This window comes from Wyeomyia smithii, chromosome 3, assembly GCF_029784165.1.
Source record: "Wyeomyia smithii strain HCP4-BCI-WySm-NY-G18 chromosome 3, ASM2978416v1, whole genome shotgun sequence".
Taxonomy (NCBI): Eukaryota; Metazoa; Arthropoda; class Insecta; order Diptera; family Culicidae; genus Wyeomyia; species Wyeomyia smithii.
This window is the reverse complement of record NC_073696.1, coordinates 257,204,005-257,219,109: the sequence shown is the minus strand read 5'-3', so window position 1 is coordinate 257,219,109 and position 15,105 is coordinate 257,204,005. Positions and strand designations below refer to the sequence as shown.

The following is a 15,105-nucleotide window of genomic DNA, read 5'->3' as shown; positions in this document are numbered from 1 at the left end:
TTCACGACCCTTCATTAGTAGACATTATAACTTATTACCCAATTAAAAATATTGGTTTTATCAAAGTTTCATAGCGTTCAATACAGCCAAAAAAGCGCTATGAAACTTTGATAAAATCAGTTGTGTTACTAGGGTAATGAAACACTCAATGCATTTGTTAATAGTGTACGTAGTTCTACGTCATTTATGCGGTCGTGTCTTGGATACAACCTTCTACTTTTTTTTAATCCCCGAGTTTTCGCAAAAATTGAGATAATTTGGCGGATGGTCTACAATAGGAAAGGGTTCAATAATAGGTTAATTTACCCTATAAATTCCGGTTTATATTAAAAGAAATGGAGTCAATCTGAAGAACGCCAGACTCATTCATATGCTCGGATATAGGATAGAACTACCTTGGATGGACCACTTTCTTCATAATTTTAAATTTACAAATGTTTCTCGTATTTCTGATGCAGATTAACTAGATGAGATGTTTCCCGGGGAAAGTTTTCTAGAAATCTCTCGAGTTTTCGCACAAATGGTATTAATCTGACCGGTGGTTCTTTGAAGGAGCTGATTCAACCAAAACAGTTCTACCCTATCTTTGGACACTATACGTGGGCTAAGGTAGGTTATAGTGTTAAAAAGCCTATAGTGGATCGCTTAATTATAGTGAACCACTAGCCAGATTTACTAAGTTTATGCGCAAACTCAAAAGATTTTCAGAAAAATTTCACCAAGAAACATGCCAATCTGCATCAGAATTACGAGAAACATTTATAAATTCTGGTTTGCTGTTAGGAGAAATTGAGTTAATCTTATAAGTGGTCCACCATAAGAAAAGCGTCCACTATAGGTTGATTTACCCTACGTGTCGAGTAATGTTGATATGAGATATAAATTTATATAAGACCAATAATTGTGGTTTTAATTCCTAAGTTTCATCAAACAGTGTTGCAGTACACAGCCCAGATCGCTTAAGTTGCCGGCATCTAGTTGAGCAGCTTAGTTTAGCTTTTCATCCAGAATGATGCCAAGGAATTTAATTTCATTGCTGAAACTCAGTCTTACCCTATTCAGTATCGAGGGAGTGATGACATGTGCCCTTTACTATAACGGGTAAAGGGTATAATGACTGGTGTATTGAGGTAATGTTCAACCCTCCTCTTAAGCAACACTACACATACGATTATATAGAATTGCCTTGAGGACACCCTTTGATTGCCTCTACTGTGACAGACGTATCTCCTAGGGCAGCTGTGATGTTCCTTCTCGAAAGCATTGGTTGAATCCATCGTGCTTTTCAAACCCGTACCCAACCCGAACTCGACATTAATTATTTCAAACCCTACCCGAACTCGAGTTTTTTTTCATGGATCTAAAAGCTTAAGGAAATGTTTTGTGGTTTTTTACCCGGCTTCGATATAAACACCACCTCAAAGATCCGCCAGTTGTCCCAGAGTGAAGCACGAAAAAGAGCTTAGCATTAATTTGATTGAAATTTCCGTGAACAATGGACGAGCGATCACTGCGGAGTCACGTGATGCCGAGTGTCTGGATCCGAGATGCTGTAGCGTAGTCGCGGTGCCTCAGGCAGAGTTTGATCTTTTTTCACCGAATTGAATTTTGGACAAAAAGTTCCGTAAAAAAATTCAGCTAAGCAGGCATTAGACGAAGCCAATATTTTCTATTAGTGGTACGAAATTTCTTTGCGCAAAATAAAATCCGTACCAAAAAGAGCAAATATTTGTTTCGTTTAATACCTGCTTTAGTGTTCTTTGGATTCCTGAGGTGGTTGGATACCCTACATAGACTTGCCAGTGTTTGTCCTTCTCCGTTATCGAGGCGCTACATAAAGTGAGATCTAAGAAAGATGGTTCATTCTCTGCATAACATACATGAACGTTGTTAGAATTAAGGTATTCGGGCAGATACTCAGATCGTGTGTTTTGGTGGATTGCGGCTCTAAAGGTTGCGACTGGTCGGACGATCATGCGTACTCCTCTTACGGTTTTTCAGCGGAATCTTCTTCACCATCGATGGATTGCAACATACAGGCGGTAGCGGGGCACTTCCTGAGGGTGTTTCCGAATGTACCTTTCCTGCCTTTTGCCACAAAGCATTTCACGTCTGTGTTAGGAAGACTTTCTGTCAATCTGCCGCATACGTACGTTGCCGTACTTGCAGTTCAGCAGGAAGCTCTGTGTCGCGCTATTGTAAGCAGACTGTTAGTCCAGCTCCAACATCAGTTCGAGAGTTTTTCCAGTAACGTTACGATAGAATACTCGCCAAGCACGTGTGGAAAAACTGTCGTTCTGGTTTTGGAGTTAATGGAAAATTCTCTTGTTTGTGGTATTCACACTATTCTGGAAGTACTCCATGAATTTTAAAGCCTTTGACAGATTCTTAGCATGAAAGACACGAAGGTGCGCTCCTTCCCACGGTTTGAGAGAAGACGCCGTGGTCTCCAGCCATTCGTTTGATAGCAGCACGAGCTGGGTTTTCCCTTGTCATTCGACTGTGGCTCTCCGCTTTCCCCCAAAGGAAACCAAGGATAAGTGGTGCTACCGAGCGTCCTTCGTCCAACAATTCGCTATCTAGGTTGAAGTCCTCCTCCAGCTCTATTTCCTCGGTTCTGCCTGTGGCGAGCCACCTTGCAGGGCTGCTCGCCATGGAGTGCGCCAAAGGAAGTTTGCTAGGGCACGGGCTTAAAATTTGTTGCTTTCGATTGGAATTCATCCCACGAGTTGCCTCGAGAGAAGGGTCCTCTGCTTGACAAAATAGTTCAACGCTGTAACGCTAAAGTAGTGTGAGATACCTCAGGTATTCTACAAGCTCCGTTAGCCATGGTTCAAAGCTGTTGCAACTAGCTTTTGGAGTGCACTTTTTTTATTTTGTCGACCAGTGAAATCGATAGGTATCCTGAAGTTACCCTGTTAGCAAGTTATTATTCTCGTAAATTTGAGCTTATCATTTTGAGTTTTTTATTAGCTCGAACATATTAATGTAGCGAATGTTTCACATGTAACATCATGGTACTGCATACTCTGCTGTCATGTTGAGTTCACAAATAACGATGCGTCTCCATGCTCCATATTATTTTAACAATAATAATTCGATTCGTACTACAAAGTTTCATTTCTCTGAAAATCGTTCTAGGGCATTAAGAAAAGTGACGGAACGAGCTCGAAGGACTTCAAAACAACCAAATCCCGTGAGCAAATAAGCGAGGCATTCCAGGAGTTCACCGAAAGTTTCCCGCACGCATTGGTAAGAAGCAACCCCTTTGAGAGCATTCTTCGAAGAAGAAAAACTAACCTATCATCAATTCTTTGTTCCCACCCAGCCTAAATACATCCAACGGCTGAAGGCGATCCGGGCCACCCTGGCTTATTCGGACTTCTTCAAGGGACACGAAGTGATCGGCAGTTCGTTGCTGTTCGTGCATGACCGACACAACGCCAGCGTGTGGTTAATTGATTTCGCCAAAACGGTCGCCCTGCCGGACGGAGTGACCATCACGCACGACAGCAAGTGGAAGGTCGGGAACCACGAGGACGGTTACATGATCGGGATCAACAACATGATCGAGATATTTGACGAGGTATACGAAGCGCAGCAGGCGGCACTTTCCGAGCGGATACCGAGGCTTTCGTTGCCCGATCTGGATGATTTCAGCAACAACAGCATCAATAACAACAACAACAACAACACTCGCAACAACAGTAGTCGGAGTGAGCAAACATCAAACAACGAAGACGCAGTGCAGCCTCCTTTACTAGTGGAACTAAATTCGATGACGTTAAATTCGGTGGAATCACCGTCGCCTACTTCAATCAGCACAATCGCTCCTTCAGAATCCTCCAGCAGTGTGGCGTACTGCGTGAACAACAACAACTGCGACTGCAAGAGTGACGATGTTCCCAGCTCGAATAGTTAATCTTTCTCAGCTCCTGATGCATAGGCTAAACTAAGTAGCAACTAAAATAGGCATTGTTGATACGTTTGTGTTGGCACGAGCTCAACAAACTGACGTAGAACTGAATCTGAGCTGTCGATTTGCGGAAGGGGGACTGCACGGCATCGGAAGCTCCAACGTCTAGTATTTCTATTGTGTTTCTTAAGAATCTCAAATTGAACTAGATGCATTCTAGTGCGAAACGTATACAATCAACTTTGTATTATTACAACGTACGGTTAATCAGTCTGCAAGCAAAGGCGGCTACCATGAGTGAAAAGCTAGGCAGTTTAGTTTTTCCGTTATATGAGAAGAGATTTTTTGTTGCTAGTTCTTACTATACTATATTATAGACAAATGCGTTAATCATTTGAACATATTTATCATTACATAATGTCATTATTCCATTCGGCTATTCCAGAAGTTGCGTGTAGAGAAGCAAACGCGTAGTTGTTGTAAGATTATATAATCATAAAACAATGTACATTTTATGAATAAATCCATATTCTGCACTCCAATGTGCACTAAATGTTGTCTACGCTAACTAGAAAGAAATTTTGCTCTAAACGTCATCGTTAAAAAAGGAAAAGGCTTGAATTCCAAAGAGCCACAAGGGACACGGGATTGTTCACTCCATTGGATGTAATAATAATATGAAACTTAAACTTTTGAAAATTTTACTTGTTCAAAATATTCAAACTATTAAATAGTCGTAAAGCATTATGATACTACATTGTTTTCGATATTTTTGTATCATTTTTGCCCGCAATGATTCATTTTTCTAAAAAAAACTATCTTCATCGTTCGATGAACAACCTAACTTAACTTAAAACTATGTATTGGAATGGCTTTTTTAAGGCACAACCTTTTGACTGGAATCGATTCCCACTGCATCGCAATTCGATGCGTTCCTATTGCTTTACGTTTCACTGTTTTTGTGTTTGCTATATTAAAAAAACATTACCATAAATAACTACGACACTACTCATTAGTGAGGAAATACTGTTCGGTTTCACTTGTTGTCTCTTGCTCTAGTTCCACGGTCAGCTGGATTCGGTACGCTTGCGTTCCTCCAGCTGACCCAGACTTTTGTGTCGCATTCTTTGCCGCGGTGTCGGAGGTGCCACTTGGTCCGAGTCCGATCGAAGCAGTGCCGGTCGCCAGGGTTTGGGTTTTGGAGGTGTTCCACCGAGGGCGGATCCTCCTCCGATCATCGACGGGACGAGGAGAAGACTTTGGTTCTGATTCGCTAGGGTATTGGGTCTAGCGGACAGGCGTCGCTGCAGGGACGTTGTTGGTATGTAAATCGAATTTGATGATCCGGTGAGAGGGGCTTTTGTGTCCAGGGATATGCTGGCCGAGCGAGGGCACTTGCCTGGGGGGAGAGCGAGGTTAGACGGACGGACACTGAAGCGTCGTCGCATCGGGATGGGAGAACTGGCATAACCGGTGGTGGCACTGTACGGTGGTGGATTGGGCGATGGGATTGGATTGGATTGACTAAGCGGACTAGGCGGGAGGGGATTGCTTAAGGACTGGGTTAGGGGAGGTTTGAGAGATCCTCTTCGCGAACCAGCGTTGTCCTGCGTGCTGTTCATGAAGAGGTTCATCAACGATGGCACTTTGGGTGGAGTTGCGGTGCCAGCTTTCCGTTGCGGCAGATCGTCCTCGCGACTAAATGTGGCATTTGTGTGCATTATTTCCAGTGCCCGTATCAAATCACCGATGGTCGTGGTTTCTAGGATTTGCTGCTCCTCATGCGTTGGAAGAGCAAAAAGACTTCTACGTCCGGTGGCCGTGTTCGATAGATAGTGCTGCTGGGGATAATTGAACATCGAAGCTCTTCCCGTTGCCGTTTTCGCCAGATAGTTTTCCACGGCGGGCCGTGGAGCTTCGATGTCGAAGATAGAGTTTTTCTTTTCGCTAGCAGTGGACCGCTTGCGGAAGGGATTGAGCCGTTGTAATAACGTTCGATTGGTCGTCGAAATGGACGGTTGCAGCTCGTCCCTAACTGGTGGCATGTTGACCGAATGATTCGATCCGTACTGTTTGCTGTTGTTGATCGCCGCTCGCAGCAAATTTTGACGTGATGTTTGTGCTTTATGCCGAGCCTTCATCAATTCCTTGATCTGTATATTGTCTCCAACACTCCAGGTCCAATCGTTCAGATTCTAGAAAAATAAAATAAATTAGACTATAATGAAATTAAAGCATGAAAACCTACCGTTGGAGGTTCATGCGGTGGGAGCCCAATATCAGACGACGCCCGAGGTCGCATCATCGGAGGCGCAAGGTAGCTGTTCTTGTCAAATCCATTCATCGACCAACCTGACGATGTCTTTTCGCTAGCCAAGATCTGTGAGTCCGAGAAGCAATTGATACCGGCGTTCTGTGATGCTTGTTCTAGAATGCTTTGAGTGTCATCATCAACGGGCGCTATATTACCCAAGGCGGTTACAACCCGGGCCAACAGCTCGGCCGGCTGCACCATGGCTGCCTGTACTCCAAACGTTTTCTCCCGGTTGATTCGATTTAGGTCGGTATCGGAGAGACGCCGTCCGATCGAAGAAAGGCTTAGCAGCGATTTGGACTTGTCAGGCAGTTCTATACTGGGAACACACATTGAGCAGGCTCGTTTTCGAGCTAGAATTAATGGGTCGACTTCCGGCTCGCGGTACAGCGTCAGATCGGGACAGGAACTCGAACGGCCGATGTTAGCTTTGTTATATCGATCCGATGGCTCGTTGTACACCGGCTGGATGAAAAAAAGATTTACGCATTAAAAAAATTTAACTTCTTATGTGTTCTACAGCCGTGCGCAAGAAGCCATTATCAATGTGAGACATAAAAGTGAATTTGTTATCGATACTAACTCTCAGATATGTATTTGAATTGATACTACCCGATCTAAGTGATCAATCGTCTCTGTATCAAGTGTAATATTAACGTCTGGTCTAGGCTTGACAGAAGAAATGATCAAGTACTTTGTATATAACCAATACGTAACTTGGATATAAATAATAAACAAAATGAACCCCAAAATGCTTCCTTGCGGCACATTTAATGTATGAGTAATTAACTCTTTTAACGAGTCTTCAAGGTTCCAGAATACAAATAGCTTCAAGCTATCCCGCGATATTGAAGTGCTTCAAAGTTTGCAACATTGGAGGCCTAGAAATTGTTTCTTCAGCATCGATTTTCTCCAGTCTGCTTACTCTCGATATCTTGATTACTTTGAGACTAGAAATTCATTACTAAATAAATCCAACTTTATCCCAAGCCAAATTATATAGCACTGATTAATAGTCCGTAAGCGAAATTATTTTTGTAAAAATTTCCTTTTAAAATTAGGTTAAATTCGAAATTCAGAAGGCGTGAACAAATAGGAAAATATAAAGCAATATCAGAGTAGTGAAATAAAAAAAAATAGTTTCTTTATTTAATTTTTTTAAGACAACCATCAATGTCTAGCTAACTTTTTTTAGTTTTCAACAAAAATAGACCAAAAAAGAGCTTTTTTAGACAATCAATTTTGAATGCTTTTTAATTTGTTTTCCTATAATTTTTTTTTTTCATAGTGTAAGAAACCGTTCTGGTTTTGAAAATATATGTAGTCATCCCAAGCAACATTTCAGGTTTTAAAGCGGATTACAAGTACAAAATAAGTTTTGAAAGAGTCTGCAAGAATACTTTAAAATATAAATTGTTACTTGGGCATCATTGCCCTTTTCACAAAAACGGTCTTCACAAAATAGTCGTAGGTAATACAAAATAACCAGCAATATCATAAAATGGCATCTTTAGCTCATCTGTGCAATGTTTGAAGCCAAATCAAAAATGACAATTAAAACAATATTAGAATTGGAACATTTATTTTTGCTCTGCTGCCAACCTCTTTCACTTTCGCTTTCAATTGGGTTGTAAAGTTTTACACGGTTTCCTGATTTTTACGTTTTATAAGTGATGATTTTTTTTTTGAGTGGAACGTGATTTTTGAAAATGTTTATCGATGTCCTTTGATTTTTAAATGAAGAATAAAATACGAAATCTTTCGGATGACAAATAAGATGAACGAACGATGACAATTAAGATGAAAAAACTACTCGAAATTTATTGAATGACAGTTCAATAAATTTCGAGTAGTTTTTTATTCTTTATTTAAAAATCGAAAGATAACGACTAACATTTTAAAAAAAAACAAATTTTCCCAGAAAATTTATCGTTTTAAATGATATATACCTAAAAACTGGTATATTTTTACAGACCAATTGAAAAATATTCGTTTTATTTTCGAGCACTTTGTGAGCCACATACAAATAGCACGAATGCTTTCGAGTTTGACAGCTGAAGAGCACGGACGGGAAAAAGAGATTTTAAATTGAAAGCGTAGGCGATTGTCAATTGAAAATGACTTTGGACGCTGACAGAGACACGGGGCTTGCATACAGTATTTCATGCAAAGGGAAGAGGTAAACAAGGAAAACGGGACTATTTGTAACGTAGGAGTGAGGCGGGGAGTGAGGGCTTAAAATTGTGTGACGTTTTAGGAAAATAGCAATAAATAATAAAAATGGGGAAATGGGGTTTTTCAATACTTTCTTGCAGAAGAAGAGAACGCTAATATCAGTTACTTACTTCAGCAGCATAGAGCCGTGGTGACTCGTGCCATATCAAGTATTTCCCTCCGGCCTCCTCGGCCCTGGCCTACTCGCCGCTAATTCCCTAAGTGTCTCGACACTCGTAGATCCATTTCAACGTGGTCAAGCCACCTAGCACGTTAAACCTCCCCTGTTTCTGGTGCCGGTAAGGTTCCTGAAGAGAACCGGTTTTACAGCTATAGCGTCCGGTGTCCTCAGGTTATGTCCGATTCAACACAGCCTCCCGACTTTCGTGCGGTGCACAATGGAAATCTCTTCAAGTAGCGCCTGCATGTCGTAATTCATACGTCTGCGCCACTCTCCGCTTTCGGTTTGTATTCCACCAACTATTGTCCGCAACGCTTTCCGTTCAAATACGGCCAGTGCGCGTATTTCCTCCGTGAGCAGCGTTACGGTTTCAAGTCCATAGAGAACTATTGGTCCGTTGCTAGTTCCTCTTTATCGTGTTTATGGAGCTCTGCCGGTTGTCTGTCGCTATCTGTGGCTCGGTTGATCTTTGATGACCCACTTTCCCGTTTGATCCCCAGGGTTTCGGGAACTGGGACACTGTTAGCGTTTATTTTAACTTCGAGGCTAACTTCCCTCACTCCTTTCGTTGCTTGAGGTGCTGATTCTGTAGCAATCATGTTGGTAAATTTAATTTGCATAATTATTCTTCGTCAATTTTCGAATTTATAGCTAATCTAAGGATCATGGATAGTTGGCTAACCAGGCGCAATTACACCTTGCGTACGAGTTAGCCGTTTGAATATTTGCTCTTTCTTTAGCCTCTCATTCGCGGTGACGCAACCCAAAATCTCAAGCACGAATCTGCGACTTACTTGCTTGTTCTTATTGGTAAAATCCCAGCCAGCGCAGGTCATTAAACTCAGGAAATGAAATGGTTAGATGCATGAATCTAATGGGAAAGGGAGATGTAAACTCGGGTTTGAATTTGCCGTGGAAGTTCGTTGCAAAATTTCCGGTTTCAAACTCAAAATCTCGTTTGATCTGAGGAGCAAACCAATCTCGCTTCGATATAACTAATCAGATATAACTGAGCAGCGACCGATATCAGAGTGCGTGTTTTATGTTTGTTCCGCGATTTTCGAAGGTTGGTGTTAGAGTGAGACTAGCTTTAGATTAGTTAGTTATGTTAAATGTTGTTTTGTTATTAGGGTTAGCGCAGTTAGGAGAATACTATTTGGCGGAGACTTTGCGAGCAAGTGTGGTGGAAAAATAAGGTAACGCATAATTGGGTTTGGCTAAATATTATGGCTAACGGCGTCGAACAGCCGTTCGACGGCTTTTATTGTCAGATTTTAAAGCGCCTGGCGAAGCTACATCCACACCGCCAGCCATCCTTCCTACTACCACACATTTTTGGATATACTGCTCGCTAGGGTGCGAACCAGCCTCCGCACTGATTGGGCCGCCGATCGGACAGATCGGCTATTGCAGCTTTCGCCGTCGACCGCCTGGTTGCGTTTCGATCCAGCCGCTGATCGGACCGATCGGCATTTGCAGCTCCGACAATTGATCGCCGCCATTGCTGACGCCGCCGTGATCGGTGCCTGAATGGCACATTGATGGTGAAAAGCCGTTTGATGATTGCCGTATGGAATTAAGAAAGGTCAGGTAGCCATTGACGAGTAAGTACGCTAGCTATAAAATCCCTGCGCAGGGTTAAGCCAAGACCCCCACCTTGAGAGAAGCTTTAAGGCATAGCCATTAGATGCTCCACCCACGCACACTATAGGTTAGTGATTTAGTTAGATGGTCAAAATAGGATAGAAGTAAAATTAGTAAAGCATGCTTGTAAATATATATGTGTAAAATTAATATAGTGCGTTTCCCTGTTTGAAGTAATGTTTAGTGTAATTTAGGTGATGTAAAGGTGTCTCACGTCTCGCGATCGTTTCCAGTCTTGTGAATTTTGGGTACTCCAAGTGGACTGCTTGGGAATACAGTCCCCGCACTCTGGTTTCGCTAAACTGGGCAGCAATCTGATCGTTCAGAATTGGTCCAGTGAGGAGAATCACGAGTTCGGTGTTTTGAGGTTTTGGGGATTATTTTCGCGAAATTCTGCGGTATAATTTACTTGAGGGTTATATCATCGTTCGAGACGGAGTACCTTAGGTTAGTGCATCTGTCTTTTCGTTTCCCCCAGTTCATTCTCCTGACCCGCCCTGAGGCGGAGTTTCTGGCCGGGCAAGCCAAGACAGGCAAGTGGTCCTCTTTGAGGTGGCGCTCAAGCCACTTGCTTGAAGATACGGGGAGCGGAACCGCAGAGTTGGGAGTGTGGCTTACAGGCCCGCTACAATTCCACCCCACACTCGCTTGTAATCAGGTTTCCCTCCGACTCCCTACACATATCTGAACTCGGCGTGCAGCCCTTGCCGGATCGATTTACCTTCTCGTAAAACTTGCGCGTGCTGTCAGCCCAAAACGGAAACGTTTGATCCAGTTCTTCACGACCTTTGTCCTCCTGCTAGCGTTACTTTCTCCTAAGGATCGTGGTCAACTAATTCCGAGCTCTTCGATATTTGGCCACTTTCTCTCTTGTTACGATGCTTAGTGCCGCGGTCGCGGCCCCTTCAATGGCCGAGCGTAACTTTCTCCATCCATCGTCGAAAGTCGAAACACATAATTCTCGTAATTTTCAGCAGCCTGCGGCTTTTGCAATTGCTTGATGTTTGGACGGGGAGGACAATTTATCGTGTGTGAAATACCGTAAAAAGTTTTAAGCGCACATGTACTGCTACTAGGTGGTGGTCCAAGTTTATATCCGCATTCCGAAAGGAGCGTATGTTTGTAATGCCCGAGAAAAAGCGGCTATCAAAGAGAACGTGGTCAACTTGATTGGTTGTTCGGATGTCACGTAATCTCTAGGTAGCTTTGTGGATATCTTTGCACGAAAGAAGATGCCTCTAATCACAATTCTGCCCAGTACACCAAAACCCGTTTCCAGCTCGTTGTTTGCCCACCGCTCTGGTTGAATAGAGCCTTGCCGCCACGGACTCTCCATACCTTTTCAGCTTTGCGACAGATCCCCTGCCGAGCCACGATACCGACCTTGCGGGGTTCTATCAGCTCGAGCAGCACTTTGTCTCCGCCAACAAAATTTGCGACTTACAGTTCCAGGTACCAAGTTTCCATTTGTGGTCCGTTTTTCGTTGCCTAGGTCCGCCAAATGTTCCGAGTCATATTTTCTTGATTGTTCGTAGTGTAATTGTTTAGGTAGGTTGCCTTACTAGGCCCACGCTATTGAGTCTCGTGACGGGGTTGCCACCTTGGCTATAGCATTCGAGAAAACACGTTTCTTAATTCAGCGTTTCACTCTAAATCGAACGCTATTGTGAGCCGCCTTAACCTGGGAAACAAAAGCTCAGAAAGGTTGCAATTTCCTCCGAAGGGACCAACTTACGACCGAAGTTTCAACACGGGTTGGTTACCATGCTCTTCGCTTGGTTACTCGTATCCCGGCTGGTACCACTAGGGGGTAAGGCAAGATTCTACGGATCACAACGGGATCTATTTTATGCCTGCAAGTACATGAGTACGCACAGTACATGGTACGCATTGCCCAGCCTTTTACCAACCATCAAAATCAACTAATATCAGTTGTCAACATTAAAAACAAGTTAAATATGGAACCTGCGTGACGTGCTTAATGGATGCCATCGCCGTTCCAACTGGGGCTTGCAGTGGAACGATGAGCAGCCGCATGCCCTCCCACTCTATGCATAATATAATGTGCTTGATTTCGATTCAAGTGACATAAAGCTATGTTTATTTTGGGGGTGGGCAATCCGTTCACGAACTGATCTAGAGAGCTGGTGCTTAAAAGTGGGTGAGTGATCTACCGCTCTTTTTCAAGAGAAACTCACCCCTTGTTTCAAGAAAAAAGCTGATAGCAGCTTTTGTTGGTCAGACACCGCAAGCGAGAGCCATGTGAAAGCTTTACACCTCTCTTACCAAGCGCAAAGCCGCATTCGAAACTGCAATAAAACTCCCAGTAATCAGCTGCCACCAGTTGTCTGCTCTGCTATGCATAACCATCCACCGGCTGCGAGAGCAAGCAAAAATTAACTTGCCACAGTTCACTCACAGGTACAGTGGCTAGCTAATTACTTCTTCCAGTTTCATTTGAAATGAACCAATGAACACTACAAGGGAATGTAACTCGCATTCAAATCTGTTTGACAACGAAAATGTTTATAACGTTTCGAAACTGTTCAAATAGAAATGACTGCGTGAAATACACAATTGTATTCTTATGCTTCAAAAAATTTAGAGCCCTGGTTTAAACTATGGACAATGGATCATCAAAAGCACCTGAGCGCTCATAATCTAAATTTCAAAAATATCTATTTTTGAGCGGTGAAAAATTTCTCTACAATTAGATGCAGAAAGTTATCTGGATAGAGAACGTCAAAACGTTGTGTTTAAACATTAAGAGTTTGTAGGAATTATGTTTAGGTCTACATGTTTGTAAAATTACGTTTAAGTTAAGATTAAGACTGCATAACTTCTTTAAATTTTCTGAAGACAAACAAATTAAATATTATTATTGCAAATGAAAAGTCAGCGAATACACTAGATTAGAGTTAATTGATCGATGGTTTGAAACAGTAATTTAGTAACAGTTCACTTTCAACTCTCTTTCATTTATTAAATGATTGATAACCCTAAAACCTGTCATCGATTTCAAAATTTAACAACCGTGACTGGTTTTAATACAACCCTACCGTCAAGAAACCTTGACACAGGGATGCCAGGTAACTTTTTCAAATATCTCACATGTCACGAAAAAACATCATTACACATAAGAAAACTGTAAACACATCCTCATTGAAATTTTGGAAGTTGGCAAAAATCTCATTAAACACATTTAGGGGAACTGCTCCATTATTCATCTCATTAAGCCGATATTCACGAAGAATGCACGGATTGAGCACCAAATTTTCACGAAATCATTGAACAAATTAAAAAAATACGCTCACGTGCTCTTATAGAATCGCACAGTATTGTATATTTAGTAAACTTAGCTGGATTTATCCGGAAATTTGTAAAACAAACCATTTTTCACAACGCAATCTCAAAACTTGAATCACTGCTCAAATATTCATCTCGCGACGCCCCCATATTCATCACACTGTTAATCATGAATGAATCACATTATCATGAATGAACGTAGCCGCAGCCCGTCGTAGTAGGTTACCTAGATAGTAGGGATGGGCGATGCTGACGAAAGTATCGATACTTTGGCATCGCGATAATTCAATGAATTTCGATACCAGGTATCGAAGTATCAGCTGAAGAAGTATCGGTTATCAATGCTTCGATGGTATCGGTATCAGAATTGCATTTTTTTTTTCAAAAATCATTATTTAGGAAGTATCGATACCGGTACTCATCTCTCGCGGTGAGTATCGATGCCAAAATACTCGATACCGCGACCCCTAGTATCCATACCGCTGATATCGATGCTAGTATAGCCCATCCCTACAAGATAGTTGTTTACGTGCAAAATTGGTAACCTAGGTAACCACTGCAGTGCTGGAGTTTAGGACTTGTATTAACTCATCTCATATATTTCTGCTAATTCGAGCTTGTTTTTGGAAATTTGAGGTGAACATTTCAAAGATTACAAAATTCTTAGTGTAGTGAGTGATTTTGTTTAGTGATCAAAATGAAAAGTGGTCCGCTAGTGATGAAAAAAACTTTGGTTGGCTGCTGAATGAGTCCCGTTGTAGGTTGTAGCTGTATAGAACAATGCGCGGATTTTGTTTTCTCAGGTAGGTGATTGAATTAAATGAGTTTTCGAGTGCAGATGCTCGACTATAATATCAATTATAGAGCTTTTAAGTGAGTTTTTAAGGATTCTACTTTATGAGAAATCTAACGTGAGCTAAGAAGAATCCATTCCATGAAATAGCAGATTGGTTTAGTTAGAAAATATGCGTTTTTTCCTGTTTTCAATTGTGTTTTCATGTTATATGAGATGAATATATGGGCTGAGATGAACAATGGAGCTGTTCCCTTATTTGGATGCGGATTGAACCGAATATTTAGCTTCCAGGTCTTCACATAAGCTCTAATGTCTTTGAAATTGAGATATATCTTTACAGCTAGCATTCCTGTCATGACGAGTGAACCAGGGTTATATTACTCATAGGCCTGAATATATGCCGCAGCAGTATTGCTAGAAAAATTCAATGTTGAGACGATCGGTAGATATTCAATCAGTTTAAGAGAAATAACTTTTTCTACAAACATCGTAGCGCCTTACGGTCTTCCAGGAAAATTTCCTACAAATATCATGCATCCAAATATTTTTAGGAGCCAACTGGACTTCTCTATGGAATGCGTTCTGAAAAAGTGGATTTTTCGATGAAAAATAGTACGGGAACTTTAAAAAGCGGGCGCAAAATTATAGTTCCACCGATAGATCTGAAAAGTCACACAGTTGTTATAGGACCCTTAAGGAATACGAGAAGTAAATGGGAGCAAAAAAATAACATC

At 41.9% G+C, this 15,105-nt stretch overlaps 2 protein-coding genes across 6 annotated transcripts in view; one reads left to right on the top strand and one right to left on the bottom strand.

Annotated features, from left to right (window-relative positions):
• The window catches only part of LOC129732419 (inositol-trisphosphate 3-kinase A-like), a 167,715-nt gene extending 163,246 nt beyond the window's left edge, over positions 1 to 4,469 (top strand). For all 4 annotated transcript variants that reach the window (XM_055693305.1, XM_055693303.1, XM_055693302.1 and 1 more), the window contains exons 7-8: positions 3,142 to 3,252; positions 3,329 to 4,469. In XM_055693305.1, coding sequence (XP_055549280.1) covers positions 3,142 to 3,252; positions 3,329 to 3,922 — 705 coding nt within the window. In that variant the 3' untranslated portion in view covers positions 3,923 to 4,469. The remainder of the gene's footprint in view (positions 1 to 3,141; positions 3,253 to 3,328) is intronic.
• Positions 4,470 to 4,600: 131 nt separating this feature from the next.
• LOC129730446 (open rectifier potassium channel protein 1) overlaps positions 4,601 to 15,105 on the bottom strand; it is a 55,369-nt gene continuing 44,864 nt past the window's right edge. For both annotated transcript variants that reach the window (XM_055689775.1, XM_055689776.1), the window contains 2 exons: positions 6,165 to 6,695; positions 4,601 to 6,111 (listed from right to left, as the gene is read on the bottom strand). In XM_055689775.1, coding sequence (XP_055545750.1) covers positions 4,984 to 6,111; positions 6,165 to 6,695 — 1,659 coding nt within the window. In that variant the 3' untranslated portion in view covers positions 4,601 to 4,983. The remainder of the gene's footprint in view (positions 6,112 to 6,164; positions 6,696 to 15,105) is intronic.